Source organism: Gracilinanus agilis, chromosome 3, assembly GCF_016433145.1.
Source record: "Gracilinanus agilis isolate LMUSP501 chromosome 3, AgileGrace, whole genome shotgun sequence".
NCBI lineage: Eukaryota > Metazoa > Chordata > Mammalia > Didelphimorphia > Didelphidae > Gracilinanus > Gracilinanus agilis.
The window spans coordinates 207,953,868-207,973,710 of NC_058132.1; the positions used below are offsets into that span (position 1 = coordinate 207,953,868).

At 41.7% G+C, this 19,843-nt stretch overlaps 1 protein-coding gene across 1 annotated transcript in view; it reads left to right on the forward strand.

Moving 5' to 3' along the window:
• SORL1 (sortilin related receptor 1) overlaps positions 1–16,295 on the forward strand; it is a 246,842-nt gene extending 230,547 nt beyond the window's left edge. The window contains exons 39-48 of the mRNA XM_044669646.1: positions 524–606; positions 2,327–2,423; positions 5,672–5,856; positions 6,698–6,817; positions 7,114–7,278; positions 8,499–8,673; positions 11,281–11,387; positions 12,575–12,767; positions 14,018–14,230; positions 15,816–16,295. Of these exons, the coding sequence (XP_044525581.1) occupies positions 524–606; positions 2,327–2,423; positions 5,672–5,856; positions 6,698–6,817; positions 7,114–7,278; positions 8,499–8,673; positions 11,281–11,387; positions 12,575–12,767; positions 14,018–14,230; positions 15,816–15,883 (1,406 nt within the window). The 3' untranslated portion in view covers positions 15,884–16,295. The remainder of the gene's footprint in view (positions 1–523; positions 607–2,326; positions 2,424–5,671; positions 5,857–6,697; positions 6,818–7,113; positions 7,279–8,498; positions 8,674–11,280; positions 11,388–12,574; positions 12,768–14,017; positions 14,231–15,815) is intronic.
• Positions 16,296–19,843: the final 3,548 nt, after the last annotated feature.

Below are 19,843 nucleotides of genomic sequence, written 5' to 3' on the forward strand. Positions count from 1 at the left end.
AGCAACAAATGATCTGTATCAGTGGTCATCTAGTCAAACCCAGTCATTCAGGATCACACACATAGTAAGAATCAGAGATGGGATTTAAACCTAATTGTTTTGACTCTAGAGAGAATAGTAGTTTTCTACCTTCGCCCAGAGCCTCCTAAAGGGATGTAAAAGTGTCTTGTGAATGTAAAGTGTTTAATAAATGTGAATTGTTATAATAGAAATTGGGGTCTTACTAGAGAGAGAACACCCACTGTGATCCCATTGCCTTTGGAAATTGGGCTGAGGTGAATTATTGTTAGGAAAAGGCCTCTTTAAAAAGAAGAAAAGAATGGTAATTCCAAGCTTGGCTTAGTCAACTGTACCTGAGTGAGATATGACAGGTGGGCAAAATCAGGCAAAGGAAATCCCCTGCATGCCCAGACTGAAAGATCACTTTGTCCATAGAACAGGAAATGACTAAGTCTCATAGAAATTGCTGGTTGTCTAATTTTTCTTTCTTAGATTCTCATTTTGAATTCTTTTCTGTCTTCAGTGATCCCACCACCAAGTATCCATATTGAAAGCTTCAGTGAAAATTCTCTCAGTCTCACTCTGGTAATGGATAGCAACTTTAAGGTAATACTAAAATTTGTATTCTGGTTCATGGGGAGTAGGCAGGTGGTAAGCAGGAACACAGCTCATTCCCAAGGAGCTGACTTAGGTGCCTTGAATGATAGACTTTCCCCAGCATGAGAATCAATATGTTAGTTTCAGTTGGATCAAGAGAAATGAATGACTCTGGTGATGTAGTAATACCCTAACCAGGTTGGCTTCTTTCTTTTTACCTCTCCCAGCTCTCCCTCCCAACATATTCCCCACCCCAAAGCTAAAGAATTACTTGAATCTTCATGTATAATTATCTTGCCTCAGCCTGGTGCTTTCTTTTTTTTTAAACCATGTAATTAAACGGTTCACAGCTACAGTGCAAATAAAGACTTGGTGTTAACAGAGAACGTGTGCCCTGTAATTTTCAGCTTTATTGGATTTCCTGGTGCTACGAGCTAATGCAGTGTTTCTCACACTGGAAGAAGAGCTTTTGTGGGGAGAAGCTCTGTTACTTTCCCAGGGAAAAATGGATTTTGCGTATTTCCCTCTCATACCTCCCCAGTCTATGCTCCCCCAAACCTGCACACTCTTCCATGGCTCACCCCTGCTTCCCCATAGTTCCCACTTTCCATAGAAACCAGAGACATACCTTTGAATGTCCTTTAGAGAGTTAAGATTGGGATCTTGTGGCTCCTTAGTGAAAGTGAACCAATAGGAACAAATAAGAGTGGAGAGAGGTAGGAACTTCTAGTGATGAGGAGCCTTGAAGCAGCCCATTGTAACTCTAGCTCTTAATTATTTGGAATATATTGACCCTTGAAACTAAGATTTAGATTCTAGTCACGGCCCTGACACTGCTTTGATGTATGGTCTTGACAAAATGACTTACCCTCTCTGGGCCACAGTTTACTCACCTGTAAAATGAGGACAGTGGACATGCCTTTCCCACTCTTATCATGGTAACAAAACCTCTATGGTTTGAGGATTGTAGGTGGTGTTCTAGATTTTCACTTTTATTGTTTGGCATACTTTATGCCCATCTCTGCCTTAGGAGTGATGACAGGAACAAAAACTTACATACTACCTGGGAACACAAAGCTAGACTTTATGGACAGAAAAAAAAAAAACAAAAAAAAACCTTACAAAAACCCTAATGTTCTTTGCTTATTTTCTCTTCGCTATCTAGTGCCCTTTTGTAGCATGACATGTCTAGGTGCTGGCTGTCTCTCCCACATCCCCCCACCCAAGCCCACCAGTCTAGAATTCATTCCTTCCTCTCACTCTTGCCTCTTAACCATCTCTAGCATCTTTCTAGCTCAGCTCAGGTCTTTTCCTTCTAGGTTACGAGGAGACTTTTCCCAATTCTCCCAGCTGTTAGTGCTTACCCCCTCCAAAAACAATTTCTCTTGTATTTATTCTGAATACACCTATATGTGCTCTCTTTTTGTCTTTCAGTCCTCATTGCCTGGCACAGAGAAGGTATTTGATTAATGTTGATTTATGGATTAAATAGTATGAAGTTTCGTTAAAAGGGAAGCAATAGATGGCCCTTCATTTGGTTGATTTTAACCATGCTTATTTCAGTCACTCCAGTTGTGGAGAGAATCACAATACCGTGGAGATTGTGGTCAGAGGGTACATTAAGGAAGACCTTGATCATCATCCTAGTCCCTCTACTTGTTCCTATTATTGATAAGAAACAAGATGCAGAAAACTGCTGCCATGATAACTGTCTCTTGGTGTTTGGCAGGTGAATGGCTACGTGGTGAACCTTTTCTGGGCCTTCGACACTCACAGACAAGAGATGAGAACTTTATTTCTTCATGGGGAGATAACATCACACAAAGGTAAAATGTGGCATCCAGATGGCATGCAGCAGGTGGGATAGAGGTTGCTTGAGGTATTTATTTCCAAGCAATGTAAGTTTTTCAATGTTAAAACTAATATATGGATTTCCTTCCCCAAAGATCATTCAGATTAGAGAGCATCCCCTCCATTCTGGATAATTTAGATGTGTTCAGGAAGGAAAGAAGGGAAGCGGGGAGGGAGGAATTAAGGCCTACTATGTGATGTGCATTGTGCTAAACACATCATAAATATCTCCTTTGAAGGCAGAGAGATGGACCAGATGACCTCTCAAGGTCTCTTCTGGACTTTAAGATTCTGCTAGAGATTCAAAATTGAAAGGAAAATGGAAACTGTTACACATAAGTGTCTTTCTCTGAAGTTGATAATTAGATTCTAGGTTAGGTATATCAGATTGACCAGCTACAGTGGCATTCCTTGCAGGAGACTGTAATTTCTTATCTCTGGAGGAAAAAAGATTCTGTGTTCATGCTCTCTCTCATTCCTGAAAATATGAAGCTTTTAATCTGAAAATGCACCAAGGAAAGGCTACCAGATCATGGCTAAGCTTCTCCTTTGCCTGAGATAGAACTTTCAATGAGGGGGGCCCAGCCTTTGGAATGTGAAGAACTGACATGGATAACCAACCCTTTCTCCCAGAGCTCTCCATAGTAATCCCTCATTTATCTTTCGTTAGCTAAGGATGTAGTCTCATAAATGGATTTCCCAAATTATGGAAGCCAAGTGCCAAAATTACTTTAAAATTTTAAGCCTTCTTTTACTGTAAGGTAATTGGTTGTATGTCTAATTTTTATGGTATGTGTGTGCCTCTTTTTTTTCTGACTCTTCTCTCTGCATCAAATTGGCAGCCATCACTTAGAAAACATAGAATTCTTAGTATTGGAAGAGACCTTAAAGGTCATGTAGTCCAAAGCATCCTAAGGCCTCCAGCAGTGCAGAAGTTCCTTCTGCTCTGAAACATACCTTTCTTTCTGCTCTTGTTTCTGAGATTAACCCATTCCCTGCCCCTTTACAGTTTTCCAGTCTGGCCATACTAATGGCAGAGGCCCATGGTGCTGTAATGCCTTTATTTTTTAGATGTCGTTGCTGTTTCCTCCCCATTTTAACAAAATCCTGCTGGGGGTGGTTGGTCCCTTTTCTGTCATCCTGTTCCTAGTCTTACTTCCATTCTAAGACTAGAGTGGGTGCTTCAGTAGCAGGAAAAAAGCCAGTCTCTGTGAACATCTTTCCCACCACTAGGGACTGGGACATTCAGGTTGTAAGAGTGTTCCCAGTGTCCTAATACCTCACTTTTTCTCTAGGCCCTATTCATCTCTTTACCCACAACTCCTGACCAAGATCTTAGGATGATATGGGCAATTCAATTTTAGGCTGAATTAGACAGATAATATTGAGAATGAGGGAATTGATAGTATACTTTAGTCTTCCCTGGTCAGACTGTGTCTCTAGTATTGTGTTCAGTGCCACTCACATTTTTAGCCAAGAGATTGACATGCCCATGTTCATAGGAGGGAGGCTAAAATGTTAAGGAAACTGGTAACCATTACTTAAGAGGATTGGAGCATTAGGAGTATTCACCTTATAGAAAAACTTATTTAAAAGAAGGATTGGTCTTGTTTTGCTTGACCCTAGGAAAAAATTTCTAATTTCAGCTGAAATTATATTGGGTTGACTCAGGGAGGTAGTGAGGTCCCATCACTGGGTGACTTTAGGTAAAGGCTACTAGCTAACCATTTCTTAGGGATGCTTTAGATGCCCAATATGGCTTGAGAAGGGGCTAGTTTAGATGACATCTAAGATTACTTTTAATTTTTAAGGTTTTATTTACTTCTTTTAATTAAGAACAATTTATTTTCTCTCTCTACCCTCCTTTAAAAAAAAGAGAGAGAAACAAAGTTAGTATAACTGAATAGTTGTTGCTGTATATATTATTGTGTTTCTACTCGTTTCACTTTGTATCAGTTCATAGAAGTCCTCCCAGATTCCTTTGAAACCATCCCTTTTATCATTTCTTATGGCACAATATGGCAATAATACATTGATATATTATAATTTATTCAACCATTTCCCAAAAAATGGGCATCCCCAGAGTTTCCAATTTTTTCCATGTTACAAAAAGAGCTTGCAATAAGTATTTTTTTACGTGGGTTCTTTTTCTATTTCTTTGATCTCTTCCAGTTCTATGTAGAATCATGGATCAAAGAGGATGCAGTTTATTGACTCATTGTGTTTAGTTCCCAATTGCTTTCCAGAATGGCTGAGCTGATTCACAGATCCACCAATAGTACGTTGGTGTGCCTGTTGTCTTACAGTGCCTCCAGCATTAGTCATTTTCCTTTTTTTGTCATATGTGCCAAGAAATGGGCACAATGAAGTAGAACATAAGAGCTTCTTTAATTTTTATTTCTCTAATTATTAGCAATTAGAGTTTTTATTTTACTGTTATTAGCTTAGGTTTCTTCCTGAGAACTGTTCATTCATATTCTTTGACTATTTATCAACTGGAAAAATGTTGGATAATATAAAATATGTAGAGACATAAAAACTTGAAAAGGTGTTTACTTCATTCTCCTTGCTGATAGAGACTATGGCTTTATTATTGTTCTATTCCCCAGAGCATAGCACAATACTTTATACATAAGCACTTAATAAATAGTTGTTTTAGTTTTAGTTTAGTCCTTGAACAAATGAAGGAAACTTCACCGTTATAATCTGAATTTGGGTCTTGTCTTTCCTTACTAAGTCTAAGTTAAATAGAAAGGGCACAGAGGGCCACAGGAAAAATCTTACTCCTAGATTGTTTCCTCATCATTACTCCAAGGAATATATAATCTCATTAATATGTGCACTCCCTATAAGGATGTTGATCAAACCCACTTATTAGGATTTTATTTAATAATTGGATTCTATGGAATTGCCTGAAACCCAAAGAAGTTAATTGATTCACCCAAGGTCACTCAGTTAATAAATATCAGAAGTAGGATTTGAACCTGTTTACCTGATTTTTAGGTGCTCTGGCCTCTCTATTATGCTGCTTCTGAGTAGAATCATAATATTCTTATAAACAATCAGGTGTTCAAAGGTGAGGTTGGATAGTTAACCTGATGCAAATCTCACAGTATGTAAACTTATTTCTGCCTTTATAGTTAATCTAGATGTATCAAGATAAAAATTATAACCTAATTTTCTCTCTTTGCTTCTTGCCATTTTCCTTCTCGCTTCTCCCTAGTGAATAATCTTACTGCTCACACCTCCTATGAGATTTCTGCCTGGGCCAAGACAGACCTGGGTGACAGTCCTCTAGCTTTTGAACACGTGATGACCAGGGGCACTCGTCCACCCTCTCCTAGCCTCAAAGCCAAAGCCACCAATCAGACCGCAGTGGAGTGCACCTGGACTGGGCCAAGGAATGTGGTGAGTGGGGTGGGAGAACCTCCACAGACACTGACCCCCATATCCTCAGGTCAGTGGGTAGAATTTGGAGGTGTTCAAACTAGTATTGCTTTACCACTCCTCTCCTCAAATAATTTAAGATAGGTTTTTTATAGACTATTTGGTGTATGATCCTTTGAGAAAACGTTACCTTCTCTCCTGGCACTTGCTAAGTTTTCACTCTTTTTCTGAATGCCTGGCCATACCATGGCCTGGGCTCCAACCCTGTGAACATAAGTAAAAAGGTCCCTTCCTAGTGGAGTCATATTTATTACATACTCTGTGCTAGAATGTCAGAGAACTTTATTATTAGGCTTAACCTTGTGTCATGGGCATTTTCTAGAATCTGACAGCAATCTTAGCTGTGGGAAAATCCAGAACAGTTTCTATGCCTCCTTTCCTTATGTCTTTGGGAAGAATATTTGCCAATACCTACCCTGCCATGGTCTAAGCTCCTCCACCTCATCCCTTGGCAGGAAGCATTGTTGTAACATGATGAAACTTACACAGGGCCACAAATCAGAAATCCTGGGTTCTAAAGTCCACCCAAGTGCTATGGGAGCTGGGACAAGTGGCCTGTCTTCTCTTTGGGCCCTCGAAGTAAAATGGGAAAACTAAGGAATCCCTTCCCCTCTCTTGCCTCTGAGAAATGAGAATGAATGGATGAATGCTTATGAAGACTTTGGAAATTCTGTGGGGGTTAATGGACTCCCTCTGGACCATTTGGTTTCCATATTTCCAAACATGGCACATGGAGAGAAGGAAAATGCTCAGTATCAAGATGATGGACTGATCTCCTGTCTTGTTCTCTGCCTTCCTCCAGGTTTATGGGGTTTTCTATGCCACGTCCTTTCTGGATCTCTACCGCAACCCAAAGAACCTGACTACCTCATTCCACAACAGCACAGTCATTGTCAACAGGGACGAGCAGTACTTATTTCTGGTATGTTTCTCTTGGGCTCACAGCTTCCTTCTTTTAAAGGGCAGCTAAGTGGCTGAAGTGATTATCTTCTGATTGATAGAGGAGTCAGAGACTTCACAGGGTAGCTTTGTGACTTACAGACTAATGACTTGTCCTCAATTTGCCTGTCTGGATCATGGAGAGATAGTGTTTGCTGCTCAATTGGGGTATTGAGCTCCCTGAGCAATTTTCTATGAATTCCACTGATCTTATCAGAGGGCATACAGGAGCAGCATTGATAATCAGGCATGTTTGGGGTGGGTGTTATTGGGCTCCAGGTTCGAGTGATAGCCCCATACCAAGGCCCGCCTTCTGACTACATTGTGGTGAAGATGATCCCAGACAACAGACTCCCCCCTCGACACCTTCATGCAGTGGACATTAGCAAGACCTCAGCCATCATCAAATGGGAATCGCCATATGACTCTCCTGACCAGGATATGGTGAGCTGCTGGCAGGCAACCTGCCCATAGCCTTGGGACCTTCAACAATTGTCTAGGGTTGCTGGGGATACACTAGCTAGACAGTGTCATTGGGGACTTTGTGGTGGACAGCTCAACAATGTATCCCTTCTACCTGAGCCCAAGCCAAATCAGAGAGGGATTTGAGATGCTTCTGTGAGAGGAACCGCTTCTTGATAAGGAAAGGCATCTGATTCCCATCTGGGTTTTAGTCCCCTAAAACTGTTCCCTGGTAGCATTAGCCCATCTGCTGTGTTTTCTTATTGTTTCCTGTCTGGCTGCCTGGCCAAAGGCAGAGTAAGTCTCCCCATTTTTCTGTCAAGGCACCTTATGTTTTTGCCTTTTTCAGGAGATAGTGGAGGACAGAAAAGCCTGGTATGGGATGGTCCACAGGGTCACAGAAAGTTGGACAGGATTGAGTGACAAACACCACCTTTAACTCATTAAGAATAGGACCGCTGATGAGTAAAGGACTGAATCAGCTTCTAGGGAGCAACATGTCACATCCATGCCCTCTCAGTGTCCACTAGTTAGAGGAAGGGTCTAGGGGGGGTATCGCCATCTTGAATTTAAATGGGTTTTCCCCTGAATTGAATTGAATCCCTGCTGAAGGGATTATACTAGTACATGCCCACTTCTTCCTTCCTAGTTTGTATCTCCATGTTATAAGTGTTATTCTTTACTTTCATTCCTTCCTTGTCCCCATGCCACATGCATGACATCACTCAGATTGAAAGAAAGCATGAATTTATTTACTTAGATCTAGTATTGAGCTTCAACCAAGTGTACAGAGCCCGAAGACTGGGTAGTTTTCCTCTCTTTTCTCCCTAGCCACACTCTTTGACTTTCGCTATTGTTGTTTCAAGGGGAACTAAATCCCGAGTTCATGTTTCTCCTCCCAGTTCCGTTCTGCAGTTGTCTTGATAAATATAGTCTCTTCTAAAGTCATGAGCGGGATCTTGGTATATATTTGATGGTTTCAGGCAAAGTTCTACTAATAAATTCTTGTAATGATGCTGAGACCTACTTGAGTCCCATGGGTCCTCAGAGGATACAGCTGCATTCCATAGTTCAGAATGTTGTTGCCTAGGGTCACCATGGCTAAATATGCCCTCGTTACATCATCTGTCATAATATCCAGAAAGGAGGGAAAACATTGCAAAATAGTTGATATGCATCGATGTGTTTTTCTCTCCCTCCAGTTATATGCCGTTTCAGTTAAAGATTTAATACGAAAAGCTGACAGGAACTACAAAGTGAAATCCCGGAACAGCACGCTCGAGTACCTGATTAGTAAATTGGAACCTGGTGGAAAATACCATGTCGTTGTACAACTTGGAAACATGAGCAAAGAAGCCAGTGTGAAAATTAGTACAGGTGAACAAGAGGGGATACTGTGTTATCTTGGTGCCAGCTAGATCTGAAAGGCAGCTCCAAAGTTAACACAGAACAACCATTTAGCCCCGATTCTAGAGTTCTGTGACTTCTCTGCCTAGACCTGTCTCATAGGGAGACGATGGTGATGGCAAGTTGATAAAGGGGGGAGTTTAGAGAAGAGAGGGGGGATTAGGTACATTAAATCCAATTTTACCATCATAGTTCTCTTCTCCTTGGGAGTCTTCAGGGGTTATGAGGAAGGAACATTCCCTTTTGACAAACATCTTCACAGGATTGCCTAAAGGGCACCAGAATTAGAATTTGTCTGCAGTTATATTGAAAAAATACAGTCAGCTCTTTCATGCCCCCCACCCCGTCTCCCTAATTTGTGGAGGGTGAGTGTGATGAAGGCACTGTGCATACACTGCTCAGTTTAGGGTAGAATGGTTCCTCCCCTCCCCCCCCCCCATGGAACTCTTCTGTTCCCTTTGTTATGCATTCATCTGTACCCTTGGCTCTCCTTAACCTTTCTTGCATTTCCTATACTGCTGCCCCATTCATCTTCCTAAGTGGCATCCTGGACTACTTTTTCACCTCACATGTCCAGCCTGTTGCCAAATCCTGCCCTTTTTGTCCTTGCAGTATCCTCAAACATTCTCTCTTATCCACTCATACAGTCCTCATTCTGGTTCCGATCCTCTTGGCTGAACTGTTGTAATGGCCTAAATGTACTTTCTGTCTTGTGCCTCTTCCCATTCCAGGCTATCTTACACAATGTAAATGACTATTTCTTACATGTTATTTCCCTCTTTGCTTGGCTAACTTGCTTTTCTGCCCATGATACTCTTATGCCCCATCTCCTTTACTGTGTACTGGCTGTCCCTTATTCCTGGAATACAACCCCTCTGCCTCCCTACTTTTAGAGTCTCTGGCTTCCTTCGAGGATCAGCCCAAGGATGTGAAGTCAAGAAGACCTGAGTTCAAATCATGCTTCATATCTTAACTAGATGTGTAATTATCCAAGTCACTTACCTGCTATCTGCCTCAGTTTCCTCATCAGTAAAACAAAGATAATAGCACCTGTCTCATGAGGACCAGCTGAGACTGACCTATGCCAAATTGATGTGCTCTAGAAATGCTAGCTATTATTATCTTCCCAGCTGCTAGTGTACCCTCTCCTAAACCCACCTTCCTTTGGTGGGAGGGTGGAGGGGTGGATGTGTGTGTCACACACACAACATACATATAGATACACACATCTAGATAGATATGGCTATTTTTCCATATCACATATATGTATGTGTGTGCATATAATGTATAATAAGCATGCTTCTGTGTATTTATCTAGATATAGCTATCTACATATCATATATATAATGCGTGTGTTATATTGAGATCTCTTCATGATATGCCCTCTTCTGCTCAATGTCTGCCAAATTTTATCTACCAGATCAAGTTTGATCTGCTTAATCTGGCATTCAGAGTCCTCCACAATTTACAACCAGCACCTCCTAACTGGGCAAGTCACTTAACCTCATTTGCCTCAGTTTCCTCATCTATAAAAATGAGCTGAGAAGGAAATAGCAAACAACTCTATTATCTTTGCCAAGCAAACCCCAAATGGGGTCCTAAAGAATCAGACATGACTGACCAACAGCAGCCTTTCCAGCCTTATCTCACCCTGCTTCTCTCTAAATACTCCCCTGCTTTCAGCTAACCTGGGCAGCCTCCGGCCCCATGCATGGGTTTTATGCTTTCTCATCTCATTTGCACCAATACTATACCCCGTGTCCTTCCTGCCCTTGCTTCTACTAGCAGAAATCCTGCATGTCTTCTCAAGTCCAACTCAAGTGCCATCTGCCTTATTTTTCCACGAAATGACCACCTCAACCCATTCCCAGTGGGCAGTCATCTTCTCCTATGGGACCTCCCCGTTCCCATGGATTTAATTTGTTTTGTTTTCAAGTACAGCTTTTGGTGTCTGAGTTCCATGCTTGTCCCAGATCACGAGCACCAGGAAGGCAGAGACCATATCTTCTCTACTCTTTGCTTTCCTTTCCCTGCCCCTTTTCCAAAACCTTTCTCCCAAGCTTGCACAGGTTTTTGCCTTCAGCTATAACTGAGTGAATGAACAAGGTGCAGGGGTGTGTGTGCTGCATAGGGACTTGCAGAATGGAGTAAAGGACCTTGAATGGGATTCAGGAGCTAGGATCAGAGGCACCAGAGTGTGTTTTCTTGGGCTGCAGAGAGGATGTCTGTGGATAAAGGGCCTCAATTGTGCTTGAGGGATGTGAGGAGCAGGAAGTACTGATAAACAAAAGGAATATGAGCAGTTCTCTCTCTCTCTCTTGGTGCTTCCCATCTCAGCAGATATTTCTTCACTACTGTGTTATCAGTACTCATAAAGGAGGAACAATGGCTAGCCACAAAATCAAAAACCAAGAGCCAAGTGCTGGTCAGCAGTGCTGGGTCTTTCCATGCCCTTGTTCCCTCACCACCTCTCAGGCTGGGGTACATAGACCACCCAGCCAAGACTCAGAATCTACAAGGTACCTAGGTCTGGACATATCCACTAATGGGGGTTCTCATCTCCTCTTCAATTTTCAGTGTCATTATCTGCACCAGATGCCTTAAAAATCATAACGGAAAATGACCATGTTCTTCTCTTTTGGAAAAGTCTAGCCTTAAAGGAAAAGTATTTTAATGAAAGCAGAGTAAGTGCATTATTCATTCTCATTGTCTTTTTTCTCCTCTGACTTTGGAAATCCAGTTGAAATGCTCCTTCAGAGAAGAGCTCGTTAACAGAGTGCTTGGCATAGACGGAGGGCAAAAAAATAGGGCAAAGCAGTGAACTTGAGAATTAAAGGACCATTTTCTATGTGATTGCTAATTAGTGAAATGTTTATGCGGCACATTAAGGATGGAAATCACCGCACTAAGCACTTTTCCATCCTGAACTCTTCACTTAAAAAGAGTGGGAGATGGGCTGGGGCAGAGACCGTGAGCTGGAATGAGAGTGATTCTGCCTCAGACCACTGAACTACACCTTTCTCAGGGCCATGGAAGCAGCAGTTCTCAAGCAACAATATCAAAGGAATCAGTGTGCCCTATAAACCAGTCATCTCATCAGCTCTTCTCTTTCCAAAGAGATTAGTGGCAGCAGTCTCAACCTACAGGCATTTGGTTGGCCTAAGGAAAGTCAATTCTTTGATGTGATAACCTTAACATGTGCGAGGCTGCATGGGCATAGTTGACAAAATTCAAGATTGGGAGTCAGGAAGACCTGGGTTTAAATCCCTATTCTGACACTTACAAGCTGTGTGACTACTCAGCCTCTCTGCCAAGACTCATCTGCTCTGTTATAGACAGATTACATCTGTGTTGTTAAAGGGAATTCCAACACCAGTGAATTTGCATTTACTTTCTTTTTTTGTTTTTTAAACTCTTACCTTCCATCTTAGAATCAATACTATGCATCAGTTCCAAGGCAGAAGAGCGTTAAGGACTAGGCAATAGGGGTTAAATGACTTTGCCCAGTGTCACACAGCTAGGAAGTGTCTGAGGCCAGATTTGAACCCAGGCCTAGCCCTCTGTCACTGAGCCACCTAGCTATTCCTAAATTATATATTCTTGATGCGCTTTTGGAAGCCTATATTGTATCTTAATGTCTTATCTTTTCAGTTATAAGACCATTTTCCTCTGGCTTTTCCTAGGAAGTGTCTAGGCTAGAAATCAAAAGTTCTGAGTTCTGATTGATCTTTGTCTTTGACTTTGCTTCTCAGTTTCCTTCACTATAAAATGATGAGTTTGGACTAGGGCATCCTTAAAATCTTTAAAAACCCCAGCATTCTTGGCATAGTTCTTTGTATGTGACATTGCTTGTGTACATGTTTATTCTTAGGGTTACGAGATACGTATGTATGACAGCGTGATGAATATCACAGCATACCTTGGGAACACCACCGACAATTTCTTTAAAATTTCTAATCTGAAGATGGGCCACAATTACACCTTCTCTGTACAAGCAAGATGCCTTCTCAGTGGCCAGATCTGTGGAGAGCCTGCAGTGCTTCTTTATGATGAGTTAGGATTTGGTAAGTGACCAACATCATTGATTTCTGTCTTCAATTTTCAAAAAACTTCAAGTTGTTCCATAATCTATTACTCATGTCTCTTTCTAGTATTATAATTAAACTTCACTACAGCTGAGAAAGATCAGCGTCAGCACCTGACATAATTGTTTCCCAACAATTCTTATAATAGGGGGTTTGGAGGAGATGGAATGAGGAGTAGAGGATTTAGAAGTTCAGTTAGTCCTAAAGAACGAAAATCAGCAGGCATTGTGTGCCTGGCTTTTGCGGTGTAGTATGTAAGAACCGCACAGATACAGAAACACACATACTTATTTTTTCTATGCCAGCTCCCTCCTCCTTACCCTCACCACTCACCTTGTAGGTGGTCTGGTAACCAAGTTAGGTCATGGTGAGTAAGAAGGTCCCAATTCACTATAGATTAAAAACCAAACAGCAGTAAACACACCTACCCACGTCCCATCTTGTGCTAGGTCACTATTTATCCAAGTGTGTTGTGTGTCAGCTTTCCAGAGACTGCTTCAGATGAGAAAGTCCTAGTTTAGCGCTTTTTCCCAGAAGGTTGGTGCCTGTCTCATGACTAAATCAGTGTTCCATGTAGATGTTCTGCTCTTGATCTATGTAGTTCCATTTATACTGAAGAAAGAGTCTAGAACCTAATTTGTTTTTATGCTGATATTTTCCCATAAATGGTTTTGAACATTTTTATAGAAGGGTTTGAGTTCTTTTTTTTTTAAGGTAAAGAAGGAAAGACACAATCTATAAGTCAGTATTCTAGTGAATGAGTATTTTAGCTCACTTAACGAAGCTTCAGGTAATTGCAGTTCCATGTAACCTTGGTGCCAAGTCAGGGAAATAATTGCAATCTCAGTAATTAGTGGTCTGGTTTCACATCCTCTTGTACATGGCAAGCAAGTGGTCTTGAGTAATAATGCTAATGAAATCAATGTTGATACCCCCAACAAAGGTCTCCCTTCCAAGAGATCATCTAAATAACCAACAAGGCGGTGATTAAGAGTCTAACGTAATTACCGTATTTGCATTCTCAAGACCCATGGTCTGTCAGCTCATGGCGGGCAATCAAAAAACAGTCCTATGGGGGACATGTCATAAACGGAGGATGCTCTGGGTTTTGCATTTCAAATGATGGTTCTGAGGAGGGCCCTAGGGCAGGCAGGGAAACGTGGACCTCTTGCCCTCCATCCTCCTGTCCTCAGGCACATAGCTGATGCATCGATATCTTCTATTGGCAGGTGCAGATGCATCCACATTCCAGGCTGGAAGGTCGACTGATGTGGCTGCCATTGTGGTTCCCATATTATTCCTGCTCCTGGTGACTGTGGGGATAGGGTTTATAGTCCTGTATACACGGCATCGGAGGCTCCAGAACAGTTTCACTGCCTTTGCCAATAGTCACTATAGCTCCCGGCTCGGCTCGGCCATTTTCTCATCAGGAGATGATCTTGGTAAGTGTGGCCTGGTTGTTGTGCCTGGTGCTTATGGCCACAGTTGTTTCCTTTGAGCCACACATTTTCTAACCCATTGATTTATTTTAGGGCTCCCTAAAGCCTCTCCTGTGACCGTAGTGTGTGTCCTGTCAGAGTGAGCTATTCATTAGCCAGTAATACCACTGGGATGGGGTAAATTAGTTTAAAAGGAGGTTCTATTATTTCTGTGACTTAGGGCATTGAACTGGATGACTTCTGGTGTTCCTTTGAGCTCTAGATTATGATCTTTGACCTCTTAACTCATATGTGGTGTGGAGGATTGAAATGGTATCATTTGCAGCCATAGTGCCATTTTGGTCACACCTCAGAGGGAGTGGTGTTTATCCAGGAACTTGCCTCCTCTGGGTGCATAAATGAGGGGAAGTGCAGACCTTATATGCGCTCCACTCCAAGTGTTCCCCAGACCTGTGAGAAACCTGTCCCCCAGAATACTGTGGCGCTCTTCCCCCAACATGTCACCTTCCTCTCTTGATCCTTCTCCAGAAGGATCCACAGATTCTCAGTGCCACCAAACACCTTTTAGCTTTGTGACAATAGCCAAGGAAGAGCTGACCCTCCTCTGAGGAGATCACTCCAGCCTTTTGTTCTAGTCTCTTCCCCAGGCCTTGTGTCTTTGATAAGCTCTTTGGTCTACCTGGCTTAATGAAAACCAGTGTCTGGGCAGAGAGAAAGAGAGTGGGGTTAGGGAGTTTGGCCCCACCATTAGGTGTGGAGGAGCGGCCTCTCTGCAGCCCAGCTCTCTCAAATGTTAAGGGCCCCTTGGTTGTATGAGATTCTGAGCATGGAATGTCAAGGAAATAAGAATACAAGCCTGTGTTCTTAAGGAATTTATACCCCTCCATGCTCACAGGTCCTAGCCCCCTCACGTCAGTGCCAATAGAGGCATAGCAGGGAGGGCACACCATACAGATGACTCTAGGTTAATGAATGGAGGGGGGACAGTGTCATGAGAATAACCCATAAAAATAGCATGCTCTTCAGGTCACTTTTTTTTCCTCCAGTAAATTTACCTTCTTAATCACATTAGACTTTCGTTGATACCAAAATAAATTTATCTTCCTTAGTGCCCTCAACATGTTGGGTATGGTGTCAGAGGACTTGGATTCAAATCCCAGTTCGGCTTCTTAACTGCTCAGTTGGCCTTAGTCGAGGTCCTGAATATCTTGAGTCAGTCAATCAGGCATCTTGTATTTATTAAGTGCCTACTGTATGCCAGATCATGCCCAGCACTGGCCATGTCTGGGTCTCAGTTCTCTTCAGTGTCTGTAATGACACTTAATCTAGACATGATTCTGTGATCTTTCCATGGCTCAGCAGTGTGTTGACCGGCAGAACAAAGCAAAGGCTCTGGTATGGAATTGTAGAAACTCCACGGAACTACATTGACAGTTTACTGTTATCAAAACTTTGACGGCCCAACTAGCATGGAGGCTGCGGTCTTCACCTTTACAATTAGGAAATGGTAGGGGAGGGAGGAGGGAGGAGGGGGAGGCCACCCATGACAGCATAAGAGAGGTTTACCCAGAGTTTTGTTTGTCTTTAGGAGATGATGACGAGGATGCTCCTATGATAACGGGATTTTCAGATGACGTCCCCATGGTGATAGCCTGAAGAGTGTTCCTCACTGTAAACCAAATGGTGTAAATATTTTATTTGATAAAGATAGTTGATGGTTTATTTTAAAAAATGCACTTTGAGTTGCAATACGTTATTTTTATATGGGCCAAAAAAAGGACAAAAACAAAAAAAAAGAGAAAGAAATGAATGAATAAACTTTGTAGTAATCAACTGTGAACAACAAGAAACCAGGTTGAGTTTAGTCATCAAATTGCTTTGATTTGACATTAATTTAGTCTTACAGGGCTGTGCTTGCTGGGCATGCTTTTAAGTCTGTGAGATAATTTTTGGTTTAATAAATTGGCTACTCCTTTTTATTTTTCTAAGTCAACAGAAATGTATTTAATAAAAACTTCAGGAGAACTACAATGGGTGAAATCCCTTTCTCCTTGAAGAAGTGACCGAATTTTAAATATTCTTTGGATTTTGTTTATATGCAAGTTTGGGGTGGCTAGGGGTGGGGAGGGTGCTTTTATTTTGTTCTGTTAATTTATTGGGGCCTCTCTTTGGGGCCAGGTTTTTGTGGTTATGTGACATTGCACGTATTACTGAGCCCCTCCTCTCTCACAGGGCCCAGGAGTGGGGCACAAGCATTGGTTTTGCCATTCCTGAAGAGACCCATTTTAATCTAATATGTGTTTAAACATTACTGTATTTGATTGGAGAGACACTTGAAACCAACACGCAGTTTCAGTTAGACAGAGCTGCAGCTTGTGCAACCTTGCCAACCATAAGCTTCCTCCTGCTTATATTAAGCGATGGACTTTTGCTCTATTTGCCTGTGTACAAGATGTGACTTTTGAAGCTGAAATGGTGGCATAAGAGAATACTGCTCTATAACACATTGCTGCAGTCATTATTTCAGGGGCAGTGGGGAGCTCCTCCCATTGTGAGAGAAGAGAGTTAGCTCCCAGCTCAATGCAGTGATATGTGACCAATCAATACCCTGGCAAATAGAGTACCTTATTTTTCATTTATGCACCTTCAGTTTTAAGTTTTGTATTTAAGATAATAGTGTGGCCAATATTTCTTCTTAAAAATACTTGGTATATTTAGCTCTTTTGGATTGGGTCAGTACTTCCATCTCTCCCTCTCCCTGCCACTCCCTCTCTTTCTCTCCCCCTTTATTTCTCTCTCCCTTCCTTCCCCCTCCTTTCTTTCTTTCCTCTCTTCCTTCTTTCCCCACTTTCCTGTCCTTTTCCCTCACTCCCTCCCTTCCTCTTCTTTTCTTCCTTTCTTTCTCAAAAGAGAAAGTGCTACATTCTCACAAAGATAGCTGGACAGTCCAAAAATTTGAGCCACTGAATTAGAATTAACAGTAGAAGCAAAAATGGAGTTTGTTCATTCTCTTCAAAAAATAATTTGTGATTGTTCTTCTGCCTTTTTAAAGTCACCTGTGTGTCAAAAAAAACACAACAAAAACCAACACTGGCCATTTAATGTAGAATGCACTGCGGCCTGTCATGCTTCTCCTTAGCAGTTAGAGATGTCTGCACCTTTGTCTGACATTGTTGTGGTTGTACTGTGTGGTTTGTCACTGTGAAACTTCCTCCCAGGTTAGGAGCAATGACCTGTGGGGGGAATCCAAAGTTCTGTCTCTTAATACATGTTTCTGATATGCAAAGCTTTGTGAAGCCTCATCAGCACTGCTAGATGCAGTGTGCCTCTGTCTTCTCTCAAGTATCTGATTTATTTTAACCAAAAGTATCTCGTTTTGTGTAACAAAATGTACTTACAGTCTTCCTAAGGATTGTGTTGGGGGGGGGGGGGAAGAGCCAGTGGTATTTTTTAAACTGTTGACTTTAATTTCAGATAAGGAGTATTTGAAACAATGGAAGTTTCACTCTCAGTGTGGCTACTTCTCTCATTTTTAATGTGTGATGGTGATGGTGAAGTGAGCCTTCTCCCAGGCCATTGTTTCTTTTTGAAAGACAGGAATTTTATTGGTTTTCTCCGTTCTTGGCTCGGATTTTATTATTGATTATCCCTTTCACCTCCCCCTTTAATTACTCTTTTAAGTAGCTGAAAGATTAAAAATCAGGGGGTGGGGGGAGAGAGAATTAATTAAATTTAAATAAATTAATTGCTTTAAATTAATTAAACTAGGAAATATGGTTCTTTTCTTCCCTTCCCACCAATCTTTTGTGTCGTCTGTTAAAACCATAGCTCTGAGACATTGTTTTCATTGATTCTGTAAGCAATTTTGTGTTCAAATCAGGTTTCCATCAGCTATGTTTAGGTATTTTTGAGAGTTCCTAGTGCCTCCCAATGCTGTGTGCACAGTACTGAATATGCCGGCCACCACCTCTCCCCTTAGAATAATAATGCCCTTTGTGCTGTTAGATAGAGCAGCCTTTTAGGGCTAGTGTATTTTATATAACAAGAGCTCAGCTCCAGAAAACTGAGATAGATAGAGATAGATGCAGCGATGTGTAAATTGTATATTTTTATGGAGTTTTGAAGCACATCAGCTTTCTTCATGTAGTTTTATGGGGTCGGGATGTATATATGAAGTCAAAAGGGATCCAGTGCGGTTGAGTGGCACTGGGAAATATAAAGAAATTTCTGAGGGCCTTTTCAAGTGACTGGATCTTTTTCCTCACTGTGACACAACCAATGTCAGTGGGTGTTTTTGGCAAAGGGGGTCTTGTGCCTTGGTGAAGATGCTGTCCATAGGGTCCATCATGTTTGAGGGAGTGGGGGAAGTTTTCATTTTTCTCCCAACAGACAATAAATAGGGTGACCAATTCTCATGCTCATTTGAACCAAGTTCCCTAAATGGATCATTGAAATTGAGCAAGGGAGACAAATTGGGGTGAGGAATAACAGCCAAAAATTCCAACTGGAAGCTTACTGCCTATGTGGTTTGTGCAGCAAAACCCTTTGAATTTAATGTGACTTGAGCATCTCTTGAATTATTTATTAAGAGATACGTGATGATTGGAGAGTTAGAGTCCTGTGAAGGGTTCCATGAAGAGGCCATGGCAATATAGTCCAACTTTCCAGGTTCTTAAAAAAACTGGCAACTTGGTGGCTGTCTGTAAAGGCTATGAAAACCCTTATAAATGCCAGCCACTGGGAGGAGCTTTTGCCTCTTGGAAAAGGAGTTTATGGGGATTAGTTCTATCCTTTATAATGTCCCTAGGATCACAGCCACTGAGGACAAAGGTAGAGCTCAGCTATCGCCTTTCTTCCTCCACTAATGCGTAACCCATTCTGTATATCCTAAATGTCCATTTCATAAATTAGCCTGATTCTGCCTAATAGGTCACTTCAACTGAATGGAGATGAGGCAGTGGCAAGTTTAAGGGACTGAGAAGGGAAACATCTCTCCTCCAACACACTGACACACACACACACACACATACACACACACACACACACACACACACAGAGCTTTAGTCAGTCATTCTTTCAGTTGATGTAAAGATTAGTTATTGCATATTTTGAAAATATGTCCCCAGATTTTCCTTCTGGGGGAAGCTCCATCCCAGCAGTTTGGTTCCTTCTTCACCAAGGTTGCTGCTACTGATGGAGAACCCCTCCACCCAAGACTATTTACTGACTGCAGGTCCTCCAGCCTGTTTCATTGTCACTGCAAAGAAGGTATTTAGGAAAATAAACTGAATGCTACCTTGGTTTGTATGATTGAAACAGATTATATTAGGACTCGACTTTAAAAGTCCCGCCATCTCATTGGTCTTAACTTGAATATTTGTTCCCTTTCAAGTAGACATTTATTGTAATGAAAACCAGTACACTTGAGTTTATACAGGTTCTTCTCTATGCAAGCCTAAGCGATGGAATGAGATAACATAGTGGCATCATGCTGATGAGAAGTATGTTTTCAAAAAGGTATCACCACTTAATAGGAAAATAGGCTGAGGGAGGATTCGTTGCATACATGTTTCTGCCCATTCATTTAGAGCAGCCATATCACAAATTTCAAGAGCC